Source organism: Balearica regulorum, chromosome 7 (assembly GCF_011004875.1).
Source record: "Balearica regulorum gibbericeps isolate bBalReg1 chromosome 7, bBalReg1.pri, whole genome shotgun sequence".
Lineage (NCBI taxonomy): Eukaryota > Metazoa > Chordata > Aves > Gruiformes > Gruidae > Balearica > Balearica regulorum.
Window position 1 is genome coordinate 30,240,761 of NC_046190.1, and position 19,583 is coordinate 30,260,343.

The 19,583-nt window shown below is 40.2% G+C and overlaps 1 protein-coding gene across 3 annotated transcripts in view; it reads right to left on the reverse strand.

The window, feature by feature from the left end:
• Window positions 1–1,709: 1,709 nt before the first annotated feature.
• The window catches only part of OGDHL (oxoglutarate dehydrogenase L), a 53,190-nt gene continuing 35,316 nt past the window's right edge, over window positions 1,710–19,583 (reverse strand). For all 3 annotated transcript variants that reach the window (XM_075758704.1, XM_075758705.1, XM_075758706.1), the window contains 7 exons: window positions 11,583–11,761; window positions 8,327–8,398; window positions 6,947–7,072; window positions 6,256–6,328; window positions 4,059–4,222; window positions 3,282–3,436; window positions 1,710–2,530 (listed from right to left, as the gene is read on the reverse strand). In XM_075758704.1, the coding sequence (XP_075614819.1) occupies window positions 2,407–2,530; window positions 3,282–3,436; window positions 4,059–4,222; window positions 6,256–6,328; window positions 6,947–7,072; window positions 8,327–8,398; window positions 11,583–11,761 (893 nt within the window). In that variant the 3' untranslated portion in view covers window positions 1,710–2,406. The remainder of the gene's footprint in view (window positions 2,531–3,281; window positions 3,437–4,058; window positions 4,223–6,255; window positions 6,329–6,946; window positions 7,073–8,326; window positions 8,399–11,582; window positions 11,762–19,583) is intronic.

The following is a 19,583-nucleotide window of genomic DNA, read 5'->3' on the forward strand; positions in this document are numbered from 1 at the left end:
CACTCAATTCTTGCCACAGAAACAAGCATTCATAAAAACATTAAAAGACATGGGTGATGGTTACTGCCTATCAACTTAATGTTTTGAGCTACAGAAATGGACAGGAGACAATCTTTGCTGCTGTCAACTGCAGTACATTCCAAGTTCGTTAGGTTTCAAAAGACTAAATGAGCTTCACTCTTTCAATGAGAGAAAAAGCCCAAGGCAACCAGCCAGATTTAAAAGGATGCTACTGAGTTTCACGAACATTAGACTACGTTTGGTTCTGGATCCCATGGTAAGTACCTTACCACAACAATTTTATGCTCTGACAGAAGGATTATTTTTTTCACCATCATGTTGTCTCCAGGCCAAATAAAGAGACAGCATAAGGCACACATATCCCTTTTTGGTAATCTGCTTGGACAAGTAGTACCTGATCATAGCTAAAAGTTTTTAATACAGTTTTTTATTTTGGTGAGACAAGAAGCTTTCCAGCATCACCTGACTCTCTGAATCAGGCATAAACTGTCAAGCCTTATGTCACAGCCAATACAGCAGCAGCAGGGTAAAACTTACTGCCAAGAACACGACTATGTCCCAGGAGCACGCTCAGGACAGGGAACTGGAGATGGGGGTGAAGTCTCATCTATGTGTTTTCCAGTCACTTGCTATGACATATCAAAGGGGCTGTACAGCAGATCTAGCCTAACCCTCCAGGCACTGCATGGGCACAGGGCCCTTGTGCAGCTAGTTACTGCTTCCTGCTTCAACACAGGCGTAGCCATTCCTCTGCATCCTACTACACCACGTACTCTTAATTGAGCCGTTCCCTCTGCCAGCCAGCAGAAAGAAGGGAAGAAGTCTCCTGCCACTACACAGTCCAGTGTTGCAGAAATCTGCAGTCACAAGATTCACCCAGACCCAAGTTCTCCTGGGGCAGAGGGAACAGGACTTCTGCCAATGCTAGTTCTTGTATTAAGAGGGGAGAGGAAAGCAGTGCCGCCCTGCCTTCTAGCACTGCGGAGGAAGCACAAGCAGAGGCACTCAGACCACTCTGCTGTGCAGTGCCTCCCAGGAAGCCAAGCACTATGTCTCGAGAAGAGGAACAAGCCCTGCTGTTCCCTCCCCTCCAGCACCTGCTATACATCAGCCGCCTTACACAGAGGTTCATTTTATGTCCATACTGAAAGTACATGGCAATTGACATCCTAATTGACAAGTAAACACAAGGGACAAAAAAATAATAATCAACTGCTGCTTGTACAAAACCACAGCATGTACCCTTCGGTCAATCAGCAACTGTTGCTTGCCCACCTTCCTCTTAACATAAAAAAGGGTGACTAAATCAGGAATTGCCACTTCAGAGTTGAATTAATACCAGCAAGGAGATCTGAGGCAGGCATTAGCACTGGACAAAGCAGAGAACCCACTACTTGCTGCACAAACACAGACTTCTCATCCAAACACAATCTTTTTATGCGTGCTACCAGGTCAAAGTAAAGCAGATCCTAGTAGTGTGGTGAGGGAGAGAGTTCATCCAAAATGAGTATGCTCACAGGATCTCACAGTTCCCTAATACCAGAGCATCAAAGCAGGCAGCCTAGGGAGTGGGAACAATTGGTGCTGTCACCTCTTACTTTTGAGGTCATTTGATGCTGATCACCCACTGCTCTGTCAGCTGTGGTCTTGTGTAGACTTCTTCCCTCCTCAACCATCCCCAACAAACCTTTTCTTGGTCCTTTTTATTTCTGCCTTCATCCTCCTCCTCCACCTTATACCTAAGTGGTTCACATCACTTTTATTACCACCCATAGTTCAGCAACTTTGTAACCTGACTCCCTATTTCCAGCCTGCTCCTCACATCGCCAGGCTACCTTACCATCTCCTTCCAATCACCACAGCCAGTACATTTCTTTACCAAAGTCATCTATCAACTCTTTGCTTTTTGGTTTCATTACCTCTCTCCGATACATCTAGAAATAAGTGTCAACCACTTTCCTTGCAACAATGCACCTTGTTTCCTTAGTGGCTCCCAAACGTACTCTCTTCTTTTTCAGGGATGTGCATAACTGTCATGCTGTCCATGCCTGCTCTGCTTACTTACAGTGATTACAGTGCCCACAGACCGAGACTGGAGTCTCACTGAGCTAGACACTGCATTCTTGGATAGGACACCCTCCTGGAGCCAAAGAGGTCCCAACCTAAATAGACAAGTGACAAAAAATGGTGGAAGGTGAGTTGGAATTATTTTTTTTTTCCTTACAAACTGGGGAGCAAGGTGCAGATTAATCAAGTCAGCTGCTGGATCATTTTATCTGGTAAAGCAAAAATATATATTTTCCAGTATTTTCCCCACTTTTATTTCCTCTTTCGGATGAAGTGATTTGAGAGACTACTAGACAGAGATGGGTCGGTGCCCTGCAGTTAGAATGTTTTTCCCTCAAAGGCCTCCAGGTTGAAAGCTGTATCCAAGAACCTTCTGAGCGACACCAGATGCGTGTTCTTGTTGCCTGTGGCAGCTGCAGCAGCTGGCTCTCGGCCAACATACCTATGTGACAAAAAGAATTGGGCGGTCAAATGAGGTGAGAAGAGACACTCTTTTGGCACTAACAAGCATGAGAACATGCTGCTACATGCATTCAAGTCAGCTTGGCAGATTTGGACATTTAATCATCAATCTTTCTTAAATAACAATCAAAGTTGCACCATCAGTTATACCTTCTGGTCCGCTTCCCCCTCTTTTCCCCCTTCTGTCAATATTAAGCTGCGTCTTCTCCCCCATCCCTCCCGGGACAGCCAGCTACACTGTCTCATAATTAGATAACTTGCTTTTGGCAATGAAGACTCTCATTCCTCTGACAGCTGCATGGGCAGATCTGAGAGTCAATCATCTAAAATAAATGCAAAGGTACCTGGATTGAGCTCTTACAGCAACTGTTTCCTAATATTTGGAGTGAAATTCTTAAAAAAGACAGAATCTTAGACAATAAGAGCGAAAAATCCGGGAGAGCTAAGTGCTGTGCTAAGTGGCAATATAAAGACAGTTGCTACTGGTTTTCTTTTAGATCTACAAGGAGGAGCAATATATCCATGATGTATTTCAGAAATAGTAATCTAGACTTTTCCCTCCTTCACCCATGAACCCAAACTCAGAGGTTTTGATTTGTGACTGACTTCCCCATGAAAACTTCCTCAAATAAAAAATAAATTTAAAAGAAAAAAACAAACCAACAACTCAACCAAATTTAAAAGCAAACATATCAGCCCAGGAGATAGAGAAATTGTTTAAAGTTGCATACCATATAGGTCGAGTGTGGTTCACAATAGTGCGGAAACGAGGTTTGACATAATCATAGTATCCACTGTTTTTGTGTTCCTCCTGACACCAAACCAGATCAGCACCTGGATACTTCTCAAGTTCTTCTTTCAGCAGGTCAAAGGGGAATGGTGAGATCTAGAAAGAGAGGGTAATAACTGGCAAAGCTTTCTCTTACATGGTGTTAGTCCATGGTAAGAAAGTCTTTTACCTATTGGGTATTACAACCAGTCATTGTAATTAACCATTTAGTACCTAATATAATTGCTATATGTTCTTTAAAATAACTCATATTTCTTTAATTGATTTCATGCTGTCAGAAGTGAATACACACATATTTTATAGTTGTACCAGTATGAACAGAAGTGTATTATAGTCAGATCTCCTGCCTTTCTACAGTTTTTCTAGTAGCTGTGACAATACAAGTCCTTAATTAGATAATGACAATATAGCTGCAAAGTGTACTATTCACAACATTTAAACCTAGCAGATTGGATATACAAATTTAAGATGCCATCATATCGTAACCTTCACTTTGTTACATTATTCTGGAAAAGTCATCAAGCTTTCTGGACCTCATTGTCCAGTATACTATTGATATCTCCACCAGGCCATGAAGAACTAGATAATGTCTTGTAAGATGCAAAGTGCTATAAAAATGCTATCACCATCCTTTCTGGCGTTACCTATTTAAAAGCATAGGAAGCCCTTGCAGAGAGTCTCCTCAAGGACTCTGTCTTCTGAGGATCAGGGAGCTCACCTGTTCCAGTCTGGTTATAGCTACTTGTTTCTCCAGGTCTTGATTCTTTCTCTCTTTCACAAGATCATAGTACACTTTTCCTGTGCAGAAAATCACTCGCTTGACCTCATGTGGTTCATGAGTGGCCAGCCCATTCTCAGGAATCACACGTTGGAAAGTGGTACCTAGTTAGAACACAAATTAGAAAAGTGCTCTCAGTGGTACTGACGCTGTAATATTGAAGCCCAAGAAACAGTCCTTTACTGAGCAAGCAGCAGGTTGCAACGGTCACGGGGTTCTGTTGCCTCCATTCCTACTTTTCAGATGGGTAATTCTGCTACAGTGACTTTCAGCAGTTTAGTTTCAAGAAGATAAAAGATTGTCAATAATCCATTCTTTCACACTTAACAGACAGAAACATATTAAGAGTGGATTCTTTTTTAGCTCTGTGTTGTGCATTACACCTTTAATTTTAAATTGATTGGATAGTTCACCTTTGCTTACAGGTTTTTTAGAGAATTACCTGAAATGTTGTTTCTTCTTTACAATACAATCTCAACCATGTAACATTAATATAGGTTTAGAAAATTTTAGAACATTTTTATATAAAAGCACAGCACACATTCGTAATGCAACTGAATCTGGCAACTGCAGAAATATTTACACAAGCACACACATTACTGCCATAAATATATCTGATTTAAACCTCCATTTGAGAGCTAAAGCAGCATTAGACAAAGGAAGAATTAGCATAGTACTGAGCCATATGTGTAAGTGATAAGGTACAATTTCAGATGCATATCCTCACCGCTAGATATCTTTTCCCCTGTGATATCATCTCTCAGGATAACAATTTTCTTAGGATACACAAAACTGGAAGAGGGACTTGATGGTCTAAAAGATCCTTTTCTTTGCTCTTATATGATTGATTAGAACTATTCCCACATTAGCCAACTGCAAGGCAGCAGACAGCAACATGACCTCCCAATCTGAATCCACACACCCACTTACCAGAAGAATAAGCTCCTGTTTGAACCATTTATCTTGGGGGGGAGAAAAGCAGCAGCACAAACATGAAAGAGGAACTGATTTATCTCAGAATTATCCTGTCTCACTGAACAGCAGAATTCATCATTAAAACAGACTGAATCTGTGCTTCATTGGGTCAGCTGGAGTCAGTCATCTTCTCAGCTTTCCGTTAAAAATAGAGCAAGAAGAGGTAGCTGAGAGTCAGCAGTACTTTACTACTTCTTGTCCTCTTCAGCAGGAACATGAAAGTACGTCAGAATTCAATGTTAATTAGGAGTTTGGCCATTATTGAGGGTTAGCCTGAAGGAGAGGGGACTCCCCAAGACAAAGTGACAAATTGCAATCCCTACAGAATTTCTAATCTCACTCATTCTACAAAGCTTTTAAACAGTAATCAAAAGCAGCAAATGCCTTTGCTTGAGAAGCAAACTGTACTCACCTACAAAACAGAGATAATGCAATATTTAAGCATGTTTATACACTGTAACCTGCTTTTAAAAAAATGAGCAGTTACTCTTCCCTGATAGCAGTCAAGACACCTGCTAGAACTGGAGACAGATCACCACACCTATGCACACTCTCTCACTCTGAACAATTGCTTTAATCACTCACTAACTACATTTCACTGCATTTCCTCATGCCACTGTAGCACATTCTAACCAGAGCACGGCCAGACAAATCACTCTACCTCTTGGTGCCGATGGCATGCCAACAGCAGCTGGGGCATGGCCTACAGCTCTGAACTCACTGATCCCACTTTAGATCACTGGTGCGACATGGCAGCCCCAGAACTGAGTATTGTAAGAAGAAATGGGACCCTCATTCTTCCAAATGGGCATAGTGGGATTACAACCTATCCCTCACATCGGGGCGGGGGGGCAGTACAAAGAACAGTTTTTATATGAAGAGGGACCTTATAGCCTATTGATGGGAGCATCCCTGCAGAGAGAGGAATGCGCTTTCCACTGCCTTTAAGATTCAAGGTTGGTTACAAGATAAGCCTGTTAAAATTAAGAATCCATACTTGCAAGCAGATTCTTCAGCAAAAGTCCACGGTAGATCTCACTACAACAGCTCCACAGAAATTACACCAAAGGAAAAGGCATACTCTCCAGAGTAGATTCTCTTCTTCACAGTCTGACATGCAACTTGGTATAGCTAATTATTTGTCCGTAATACTTTGACCTACCAGACACCATTTCATCAAAACTGGATTTAGCTTCTGGATGCCTCAGCAGTGACTTGGGTGTCAAAATAATCAGCTGAAAGACAGAAATTTTTTCAATGCTCAGGAGCTGCTTTATCTACATTATTACATGCAACATTTGTAACACTGTTCATACAAACCCCACAAACTGAATATGCTATAGATCAAATTAATGTGAATAGCAAACAGAGTAAATTATTTTTTCCTGCTCCTAGCCTAGGAAGCCTAGGAAGTTACAAACATATAAGATTTGGGTACTCCACTCCCTTTAAAGGTTCTGAAAAAGTACTGTGTATGCTTCTCTTTGAAAACAAAAATCAAATCACAGGCTATCAACCAGGGAAACATACAACAGTTACATCTTAGTTTTTTCAAGTTCCAGCAATTAGACATGGGGATTGTAGTTATGCAACCTGTTAGCTACACAGTGTCATAACAAGCTCATCTGAAGGTCTGCACAGCCAGAAGGAAGTAAAGCTGAAAATCAAGTTTTAGAATCACCGTAAGTCAGAGCTGAGTCTCATTCCACCAAATCAGCAACTTCAACCCGTGTTCATTTAAGATTTTTCACCAACGATTCTTGTTCTTTTCAGCAGTACGTCATATGCAAAGACCCCTCTTTATGTGAGGATTAATACACCTAGAATAATCAAGTCCATTACAGGAACTTTACCGGTTTTCTGAATGGCAGCAAGATCTGTCTTCTGAGGACGTGAAAGTAATTGGCTGGAGTTGAACAATTCACCACAATCCAGTTGCACTCATACAGCTGGGAAACTTCAAACTGCTCACTGAACTCCTGAGAGAGACATTAAAGGCATTAGAAAAATGTCTAAAAGATCGGGAAAAAAGGCTTGAAAGCTATCCTTCTATTTGTGACTCTCAGAAACTCCCTTCCTCAAAAAACTTAATTAGCAGATCTCTGCTGAGTTTATATTATTAGCTAGGGAAGCATCCCCACAAACCATTCTCTTCTGTTTCTACTTCTTCCTAAAAATGTATGCAAATACATGCAAAAAGCTTCCATTAATTTCAGCAAACTGGTAAGTCCAGGAGGAAAAGGTGAGGAGGATTGGGACTTCAGTAGGTGGAAGACACAAAATATAACCCCTTTGAAAGAATCTGAAAACTGTAATTCATTTTTTGAGTGTACAGTTGTCCTGTAGGTGTCCTGTCCTCTTATACTATTTTAATACATACATTTCATATGTTATATATTTATTTTATGAATATAGGGAGTTTTATAGATATGTACATAGATATGGATATAGGTAAGCATATATATAGGTATAAGTATGGTAGTCTCATTACAGATTGGTACAGTATCTAAAATTACTTCCTGGTCCAAGGTTTGAGTTCCCACCTTCTATGTTTAAAATTTATAACTCACTTATTACATGCAATTCACTTTTAGATGCGGAGGAACGTGGCTTTGGAACTATCATTGCCCCAAGGGTAACAAACTCAGGGCCAAAACTAAAACATCCATTTTATTTTGCCTTTTGTTGTTGTTGTTGTTAATTGGTGGGCTTTTCAATTAACATATAGCAGTGTTTCTTAGGAAATCTGCAGTGGGGAATTGGACGCCCAGCATCCTGTAGGGCTATGTACTTTCTGTAGAAATTAATGACCAAGGTACGAAGGTCTTAGCTAAATCAAATTTAGAAGTTGCTTATTTTCACGCTCCCAGCAGTACAATTTAGCTCCACTGCAAAAAGCCAGGAGTAGTCTCACTTGGCCTCCTTTAGAAATTAGCTAGAGACACCTATTTGCAGTACGCACAGCAATATAAACAAGCAGAATCACTGGCCCTGAGGAACAGCCATAAAAAGATCATGCTCCCAGAGATTAATTGCATATGACCTCAGCTTTGAAATGAAGCAGCACATACTGCACACTGCTATTACTTTTACTAGGATCAAGTTAAAGTTACAGCAACTCTTGAAGCTTAATCTTAACCCGCTATACCTACTAAAAGGATGTTTCTTAGAAAAAAATATCTCTGAGATGTGAAGAGCAAAAAAAGGACATGGCCTTTGACAAATCTACTTACTGGATAAGCATCAGAATCATCATTGCTCATCTGCAGAAACCTCTCAGGCCTGGCTGATGAATGCTCTGGACCCTGATAAAGGTATTATTTAAAACAACATTAAAAAGCCAAATCAGCAGTTAGACATCAGTCTAGGTCACTCACTGCATAAGTACCTCCTGTCACCCTGGCAGCTCCGCCCCAGGCTGCACACCTGCCTGCCCCCAGCCAAAGGCATCAGCAGCAGCAGTGAGAGAGGAAAGGGCCCATCGCAGGACTGGAATTCTTCATCTTCCGTAAACTGTTTTCATAGGAGAAGATTAGGTTTTACATGGATTTCCAGTGCTTTTACCAGCTGCAAATAATTTCTAGCCTCAGTAGAGCTGCACAATGAAGACCAGCGAAAGGGCAGTAGGTCCACGTGGACACAAGAACAACTTTGCTAATGCAGGGCAAAAAGGGGCAGGAGGAATGTCAGGAGCAGAAACACTGTGTGACACTCACTTCTTTGGGCCAAAGCACACTTGCACACTCAACAGGAGCAAACACAAAATTAAATACTGACTATCTTAGCTATATTAGCAACACAAGCAGACTCAGGGTCTCTCTCCTACCATTGTTCACTGTTCAGTACAGGACATGATAGCCTAGATGAATGTGTCAGCTAAAATAGATCAAAATATGCGTACACATTATCTGCCAAACTAACCTATGATTAATTTTTGCCTCCTCAGGAGGTATTTTCCGTTCCGTCAAAGTACTGAACACTCATATCCACTGTCCTACTAGCAGTACCCAAGGTAATTTCTTTTTGTGCACAAACACTGTTAGATCCATTTTACACCAGCAAAACATGCATGCTGGTCACAGGCAATATCAGGAATAAGCAATGTAACAGAATCTATTATCTTCCCTCTCGTCTTCTTGTTTATAAAGAATGAGAGAAAGCTGTGACAAGTACAAGAATGCAGTGTGCTTTCTTATATATTGCTAATGCTGGCAGCCTTTGCTTGTTCAAGTGACAGTTACTGTTAGGAAGGACTTTCATTTTGGAGACAGTTGCAAGCTATTTTAACCTGAAGATATAAACTATTACACCTCTCAAATCTCTCCACGGCTCCTAACCTAACTGTGTTCATAAAGAGCTTTTTTCTTTATAAGGCCGTCTCTCATCATAACTTCCTCTGTTGAAACCTTAACATATGTTCTCCAAAATCACTCACTGCTTTGACAGCTAGTAGTCCACGTTGATTCAACACATAATCCTCCCTGCTTCCAAGTGCAGGATTCACTCTGCTCCCTGGACTAAGGGAATTCAAAGGAAAAAACACTCCACTAGCAACAAAGGAGTAACACAAACAGCCAGGATCTGTGTCTTGCACAACTACTCTTTTGAAGTCTGTCTCCACTTTCGAGGTGTCACGTCATAGATGCGTAAGGGCTTGAGAACAAGAAGCAAAGCCATGCAAAACTATGGTTCACAGTAACAGGCCAATATTGCAATACCTCAGCTGTATACATCTATTTGCTGTAAATCAAATCCTACACTAAGTACAACCTATGTATGTACAAACATAGTGCTTAACAAGCACACTGACTTCAGTATGCTGGAAATGGAGATGTTACTAGCCAACAATTACAGGAGAGACACGCGAGGCTTCCCTAGCACACACACATATGCTGCCGCAGCAACAACCTCAATCCAAAGCCTCAATGTTCACATCCATCCTTGATTTCTCTGCTGACGCTGCCAGTAGGCTTGCCAGCAACTGCTGTGTGGGATGGGGCAGGGTTTATTTCTACTGTGACTGCCTAGCCAGCAAGACCTATACTGAATCCATTAGCTACTTTTAGATGAGTCCCGAAAGAGCCATTAGGCAGCAGAGTCTTTCAATCACAGCCAACTTGCGTGTGAATGCGTGACCTAGAGGTGAAGGGATCCATATCCCATTACTAATCATTCCCCAAATCACTCTGTCCCCATCACTGTAGTCATAGAGAGAATAACACTCCTGTCATGGAAAGCTCCTCTGACAAGATAACAGATTTCAACAGCCTGGTGGTATTCTTAAATATTCCAAAACCACCTGACACTCATAGCAAAATAAGCATCTTATCTTGGCAAATCTTAGCTGCCAAGTCGCTAAGAGAAAAGAAAGATTAACTGTATTATAAGTAGCAGAGAACCAGCTCCCTTCAGCTGAGTGCTTCCCTGCAGAGGACCACACCTTCTGCTGAGGGGCACATTCAGGCAGTCCCACAGGATTCATTTAAAAAAAATAATTTATCAAAACTCTTGTGAACAGCAACAGACCCTTTATTCTTTACGCACAAATGGGTATGGAAAGCCATTCATAAGATATGAATGCACCCCAGTATATCAGGACAGGATTATAATTGAATGGAAATAAATGAAATTGTTTATGAGAATGGAAATGACGCAGTTTGTAGGGAAAGGGTCTACAGCATTTATACAGGTGGAGATTGCCACTCTGGCACATACTATGCTTTTCTTAATAGAAAACTAGAAACATACATGCATCAATTCATTAATGTTAATGCATTTGAAAAGGAGAAAATCAACCTAGCCTGACATGATGTTCATGTAACCTTTAAAAATAATTTAAGAGATTTGAAGAACAATTCTACTGCTGATATGAACTTCATATAACATTACATACAGAGCTTGCCCATGCCATTTCCCTCTAAGACACTGTCTAGTTCCTCCTACTGGCCACCAAAGAGAGTCAACAGCTAGTGCAAACATTTTCCTTTCCAGAAAGAGAGAAAGGTTACCCAATGTCAATGATTTTTGAAGAAGTTTTAAAGTTGTTTCACGTCATTTCATTGCAAGTGAATTTAGTGCAGAGTTTACACAGACATACCTCATGCAAAATAAAACCAAGCAAGTACTGCTAGACACTAACGATTTCTTCCTTCTGTACACTAAGAATCCAGCTTTCTAGGGAAAGAAGGCACTGGCTTGGGAACAGATACAAAAAAAGAAGAAAAAAAGGGGAAAAAGCGGTACATGCCACTAAGAAGGACACAAAGATAAGAGCTCAGAAATATTTGTCAGTTTTCTTTGGTTCTCACTGATGAATCTATCCACAATCTTTTCTGTAGCACTGAAACAGTCCCACATGCTAAATAGCACCTTCCTCCCCCAGCTTTGTATCACCATCGGATCCCCAAGACACCTTTGGCTTTTACAGCCACAGAGGAAGGCACAGTAGCCAGCAATTCCCTCCTGCACGTGCTATCCAGTGGCCCTCACCATTCCTTCCATTCCATGTGGCAAGAGCAGGACGATCCCGTTGTGACGAACCCACTTGGCCTGGCCGGAGCTGATGAACTGGTCTATTATACACTGCGCCGTGTTGTGGAAGTCGCCAAACTGGGCCTCCCAGCACACCAAGGCATTGGGACTTGCCATAGCGAAGCCAAGTTCAAAACCTGAGAACCAAACAAGTAGGAGAATTAGAAAAGAAACAGACTTGCTGAGAAATCTTTTCATTTCTCATTAAAAAACAAAACAAAACCCGAAATGAAAGCACAAACTGGATTTTTGTAGCCCTGTTATAAATCATGCAGTTTTCAGTAGTACCATTTCCCTCAGAAAGATTAGCAAATAACGTTTTTCCAATATGTTTTAAGTCAAAGTTTTTAAGTTCTGCACAGAATATAAAGATCTGTTTTCAAATACAGAACTGCAACATGGGAAGACTCTCACCGAAGGTTACTCCAGCAGAGCAACTAGCTTTGCTGTTGTAAAATTTTATTTAAAAAGCTACGATAATGAGTTGTAACTCTTTCCTGAGTAATTGCAAGACTGTAAAAAACCTCAGAGTGAGCTAACAGACTGATATGGATTTCTCATCTCTTTTACAGCATTATTCTAAGATCTGCACATGTAACCTAAGTTGCAGAGAGAGTTCCATCCCACTACCATTGATCTACACTGAACTTGGCCTCATTTTTTTGCTATCTAAAAGTCACAGTCATTTCCATTTTTGCCTGGTTTCCTTACAGTGACAAATGCTGTTCTACAACATAGGCTTGATAGCAAAACCAGCTTAAGTAAAAACAAACACAGTCTGTGGTAACAAAATATCTGTGCTTCTTAATTTGTCCTGCTGGCCCTCAGCCTACTCTCACCCCCAGTCACAAGAGTAGTGTACATTTAATTTAGACAGAAATGTGCCTAAGACTGACATTTGGGATGCAGACAGAAATCCCTTCATATCTGAGAGGACGGTACACCTATCTAGATACTATGCATTAATTTGGGTTTCTCCTTTTTTAACTTGCAGATATTCTCAGGAGTACAGGACAAAAATATCAATCTGTAAAAATCTCATGTTGTAGATAATATTTCCTAGACCCAAAGGTGGCTATGAGCCCAAATGCAATCTTTAGTCAGGAACCTAATACACCTAAATATTGTCTATCAGTAAAATCCAATACTGCTTTATGACCAGTAGTATTTAGTAAACTACAGTAAGCTGTTGTGAAGCCATGAAAAAACCCAAAGTCATTGGAACTATAGTTTCTGATTCTGATCAAAACCCCTCTACAACTCTTCTAATTAGAGAAGTTTTAGGAACTTCAAAAAACTCAGGCTTCCTTGAAGAGATGAGCTTAGCATGCTACAGGGTCACCAGCAAGCAATAGCTGACATCTCTCACATACTTATCATTTGTGATTTATAGTCTGGTGACTTGAGGCTGCAGCTCCTCTAGGAGAGTCTCTTTGTGAAATTCAGTGGATAAAATAATTACTTCAAAGAGAATTGTAATACCAAAAAACTATATAAGGAATAATAGAAAAATACCTAAAGTATCTTTTAAGATGGTCTGGCATTCCAGGTATTAAAAAAAAAAAAATCAATAAATTATGAGATAGAAGAGAACAACATGTGGCACATATAGCATACGAGTTACTTCAGTGTTATCAGTGCAAGGTAATTGACTTAGCTACGGAGGAAGATTTCAGGATCAAGTCAAACCTATTCAAACCTCTTTGTTCTTTTTTTGTTTTGTTCAACTTTTTACTTTATGTTCACTATCAGAGAGATACTCTGCAGAGAGCTCTAACCTAAGATTGAGGTCTTCGTGTGCTAGATGCCACAAACATACACAAGTAGTTCCTTCCCTAGAAGTTTTACTGTCAAACTGGAGGAAAAAAAAATGGAAAGAAGGAGGAAAAAAAAAAAAAGAATGAAGGACAAGCATTTCCACCTTACAAAGTTGAGAACTAAAGAACATGCAGTTACAGAAAATTTAAACTTGTCCAGTTCCACAAGGAAAACCTTCAACAAAACTAGTGAGATTTGTCATGTATCAAAGAAGTCCCTCTCTAACACGAACTACAAGAACATCCTTCCAACACTCGACATGAAGTTTTGACATAGGTCATCTATCATGAAACTGCTTTAGCTTAACTTGATGACTACAGCTAATTGGAACTACAGGATTTCGTTCTTCTGCTCCAGGAACAGGCTCTTCAGTCAATGTCAGTATACAAACTTTCCTGGAAGGTTAGTAGAGGGACAACTGCAGGACAAGTTAACTGCATGAGAGAAAAAGCAACAAGAGCTTCAAGTGAAACTGTTTATTCAGAGAGAAAACAGTTTTACATGTTTTTATAATACGTCTTCATAGTCTGCTCCTTGGTAATTCCAACCCAGCTTTTTTGTTTACCATCTCCAAGTCAAGAAATCTTTGAGTCACTTGGCTTCTGGACTGCTGAACTCTGAACAGTCCATCCATGACTCCAGCAGATGCTCATGTTCACACCAAAAGGCAACTAGTAAGTTAGAGGCCAAAAGGTGACTGATAAGTCAGACAGATGGCTTTTCATCTGTGAGTCACCATGACAGCGCATTACCAAAGAAGATGGCTTTTGCTGACCATTCCTTTGGCCTGACTGCCTGATGAGCCTTTACTTTCAGAACATATTTTAAATCTCTGTCCTCATTTGTGTGATTCTATTGTTTTTAACACAACGCAAACAGTGGAAAAAATTACACAACTCCTTCAATTCTTGTTCCCAAAGGTATCTGAAAAATAGATTTCCCTAGATAGGCTTGAATCCCATTCTAATTTTACACAAGCATTAAGAGAACATTTCTACTGATTGGGTGACATGGTTGAGAAAATAAGCAATATGTTCAAGACTTATTTGCGCATATGCTGCTCTCTGTAAGGATGGGGTAATCTAGCTTTTAGAGAAGAACAAACTGAGGTCTTGACTGCTTGGAGTTATCAATAATCACACAATGCTTTTCAAAGAGTATGGAGCGCTCTGCATATTTAAAATTTGGTCAGAGCACACATCTAATTGTGTTCCATATATCAAAATCACCCCTAAAATTCACATGGAAAAAAGTAAGTAATTTCTCATTTCCTATCTTGTTGCCCACTTTGTGCTAATAATCTCCACAGGGTGACAAAGTCCCATGTAAAGCTGCATTGAAAGGTGTGATCCTAACACAGATACCTTTCGTGAGCTTTCTGACAGCCATAAAGATATCTGGGAAAATATACCCTAATGTAATCTATACATTCTGATTAATATTTTGAAATTAATTCTGCCAAGACTACTATTTCATGGAACATGTGTCTGTGGTATACCCATCTTTGGTATACCAGAACTCATTTTCCACCAGGCAAATAACAATGAGAGTTCCTAACATTAAAGCTATTCCACCAGTGATTATAGCAATTGCTAGGGAGTCTGTCAAGAATTACGACCCCTACCCGCATGTGGAGAAAATAATTTAAAGAGTAAGATCCGAACTGCTAAATTTAAAAAAAAAAAAAAAAAAGTATTGGTGCAAAGATGTCTAGACAGATGCAAGGTGAACAACCCGGGAGAGGGTGAGGTGCTTCTCTTGAAAGGGATTTATTGGGCACCAGATGCATCAAGGTCAGGGAAGATGACCAGAGCTGGAAAGACTCCACAGCCGTAGAGTTGGGACAGGAACCACAAGGAAGCGGGTTCCTACCCAAGCCCCCATGATGGCTCAGCCTCAGACCAGAGTAAAGGGTTAAAAAAACTGCAGCAGAGACCTTGCAAACTTTTATTGTGTCTGCAGAGCCAAGAACTGAGCATTTCTTCAGAATGCTGTGCAAACTTTGTGAGTTTAAAGGATTAACTCTTAAGCAGTGACAAACACAGAGAACAGGTTTAAGCTGTGAGGAAATCCAGTGCCCAGACAACCAGGCTGCAAGATGTAGCTTTCAAAAAAGGACAGGTAAAGAATCCGCACACCCAAAGGGTGGCAGAGAGTCACCAGCCAGCTCCCAAACATCAGGCAGCCACTCAGAGCACACCAGGGCACAGGGAACCAGGAGTCAGCACAGCAGTTTGGTAAACTTCCAAACTGAGGGGAGAGACGAAAGAAGAATACACAGCTCTTGACTAAGGTTGCAAAACTAATGCTTTAATTGCTGAAGTTCATTAAGGTCCCTAGATGATAAGCATAGCAGAAATACTTGTTTCTATTAGTCCATTTCCTGCTGTGCTCCCTCACTGTTCTTTCGTCACTCTGGCAGAGAAAGAGGTGCTGTCAAACAAGCGGCAGCTTACACAGCATATTATGCTGTGTTTTTCCCCACAGCACTTTTCCTGATTGTCATAAGAACTGTAGTTTTTCAATTAACACAAGTAAGGCTATAGCTTAATTCAATATGATTCCAAAGTGACTTAAGGCATGAATGTTAACTAATGGTTACAGAAGGCTTATCAGTGCAGGGATTTAATGTCAGAATGAGGAAAGTCACAAAGACAGATTTGTGCTATGTTTAACAAAAAATCTAAGCACAGGGACTAATGGAGGAACATGCATCCTTTCACAAACCCAAACACAGCCCAGGAGAAAGTGAAGTTAATACCCATCTGGTGGCTGACGCTATTAAACAGAAAGACTGATGCCTTCTCAGAGCTCCATGCAGATGCCATTGAGAACCTGGTCCTTGGTTACTACAGTCTGTTCTATTTCCTAACACAATTTCTGACAGATGTGTATTTTTTGTATTTGCTACTCCTAACCTTAAAAACATGTTGTTCTGAATGAGTAGTAAAACCACATATTTCATCCTAGGAGTGTATTGCAAAAAAAAGTCTAAATCAACATCTGTCCTCTTCCCTTCATCTTCTGCTTTAAACATGACCTTCTCCCTTGAAAAAGCTGTACTCCACGTCTCACAGTGCACCAATTTGCTGAACTACGCACTAGTTCCAGGTCTATCTTTCCTGGATGTTCCCGATATGGGATGTTACAGTCCAAGACCTCTCAAAGCCAGTACTGAATCTGACAGAGAGAATCATACCTCCTGGATGGAGAATCAACACTACACAAATCATTCTGAGGGCAGTAAAGAAAGACAGGAGATCCTTTCAAGTACTTAAAAAATGCTGAAGAGGTAGCGTAGACTGCCTGTAAGTTACTTTTGCTTTTCTCCTCTATCTCAATCAGCAAATAAACTCAAACTTCTTTGCCTAAATGACTTCACACAGCCATCACACTCTCAGACATTCAGTTTCAGTAAAAGGGAAAATTTATAGGTACACGAGTGGATGCGCAACTAAATTGTAATAATCTGAATACAGCTAAAATAGTAGACATAGGTAGTCAGACAAAATTATCAGAGGTTGTTAAATACTCTGATTTAATGCCTCAGTACACACACTCCACAGCTTCCTGTATACAAAGCATAAGCAATTGTTTGAACTACAAATTAACAAGACTGCCTTTGTTTTATTTCTCAGTGAAATCAATCTTGTCAGGGTATCATTTTAATGGAGCAGTTACACCCCAGGTGTTCCTAACCAGCTCAACAATAACTTGGTGCAAAGCTCACAGCTCTGAACAGATGCGAGCTCTTGGCTTACGGACCTGCCAAGGAAATAATCTGTAGTTTTACCATGCTGGGCTGTTCAATCCATTTTTACTTAGCTCTAGTTCAGAGAAACTAAGGGAATTCCCAAAATGCTTCTGAGGTGCTGCATGTTAACACAATCATAAATTAAATTCTTAACACCTTTTTTTTCTTCCCCTTTATATCCTCTCACAACCCTCCCACCCCCCACCAAATACTTTAGGGCACTAATCCCAAAGTGTTCCTTGTAACAGGCTTATATAGCAGAAAAAAACAGTTAGAGAAAATAAAGTTTTGGGGGTTTTTGCTACTCCTGAAGAATCAACTCCTTGAACTGCAAACATTCACTTATTCTTCCAAATACTAGAAAGGAGACCTGCTGATGTTACCAGCCAAAAAGGTAACAATTCCAATAGCTCCTCTTTGACCGAGATGCTTAACTAGAAGAGACACGTTCACACACTGCTGCTTATCCCAACACTCTCTATGGATACAAAACACAGGAGTAAACATGTTGGAGAAGGTTGATAAGTAAAAGCTAGCAAGGGAGAGGAAACTTAATTATAAAATGACTTCAACATAGAAATGTGGCATTTTTAGTTAAAAAAAAAATCATCACTCATCAACTATTTCTATCAATTTAATTTCCTTTACTGTTAGAAAACATCTCAGACATGAGGGGTTTAAAGTTCTTAACAATTAAAAATATCAATATTGTTAGTTTTGAAGAACCTGTTATCACATCTGCTAAAGCAGAATTGCACAGAAATGGTACTTTTGTTTTCAGTGTATGAACAAACCCATATTTTGCCCTATTGCTTGTATTCAATGAAAGTTATTAAATCAACTTCCACATTTCTGCTGCTAGGGAAGGGGGAAGAGCAATAGTGAGCAGGATGAGATCAAGAAGAAGAAGAAAAAAAAAAGAAGAGACCCCAAGGTTTATTTTTTAAAGACCAGAACTGTGGCAATAAGAATTGCCCTTCACACCATACCAACACTAGGCTTCCCAGATCTATTGAGGTGTAATTTTTGGAACCAAATCAGATCTCAACCATATCCAGACATTTGTCACTTTCACATTTGCATACGTTATTTGAATGTTAAAAAAACCCAGCAAAACCAGAAACCTTTGACCCACTTTACCATAAAATTTGCAGCAACACTGTAAACAGGCTCAAGTTAAGAACCCCCAGACCAAACTGTGAGAAACAATAGGAAATTTGAAACAAAAAAATCATTCTCTGAAATTAAATTCTTGGTTTTATCTATGCCAATTATTTTTCTTACGTTTATACACATCCTCTTTTGCACTCTCTTATTTAGAGTGTGCATTTACATGTTACTATATTAGCTTACAGAGGTACAAAGTTCTATTCACAACACTTCTGCCACAGAGCTAACAATAATACCTAAAAAAAATCTCAGCTCCTCAGCCCATATTCCAACTATACAGTTTTATGCCATTTTAATGTTAATATTATTAGCAATAGGTAATACGTAGCATATCTTGTGCTGGTTTTGACTGGGACAGAGTTAATTTTCTTCATAGTAGCTAGTATGGGACTGTGTTTTGGATTTGTGCTGAAAACAGTGTTGATAGCCCAGGGATGTTTTAGTTACTGCTGAGCAGTGCTCACACAGAGCCAAGGCCTTTTCTGCTTCTCACCCCACCCCACCAGCGAGGAGGCTGAGGGTGCAGAAGGAGTTGGGAGGGGACACAGCTGGGACAGCTGACCCCAACTGACCAAAGGGATATTCCATACCATATGATGTCATGCTCTGTATATAAAGCTGGGGGAAGAAGGAAGGAAGCGGGGGGGGACGACACATGACACATTCAGAGTGATAGCATTTGTTTCCCAAGTAACCATTATGTGGGATGGAGCAATGATGAATGAATTCCTTGCTCTGCTTGCGTGTGCAGCTTTTGTTTTATGTATTACACTGTCTTTATCTCAATCCATGATTTTTCTCACTTTTACTACTCCGATTCGAGGGGGGTGGGGGGGTGGGAGTGAGCAAGCAGCTGCGTGGTGCTTAGTTGCCAGCTGGGGTTAAACATGACATATGTAAAAATGATTACGTGATCGAATATTTCCAGAACTTTGAAGCAAGCAGCTATCAATTACGATCTTTATGGCAACGTTTCATCTTTTTTCCTTCACACTAGCTCTGAAATGGATATGAAACAATATTTCATTATTTATCCATAGAATCAATAACATTTTTGATAAATTATTAGATGTATTTGTTTCGTGCTCCACATTCCTCTTGCCACCCTCATCACATCAGAGTGAGGTTATTCATTCTCTGTGGCTGAAGGTAAAATGTCTGTCCAGTACCAAAAATATAATTCACTATGATTAATGCTATCACTAACAAGAATTTGT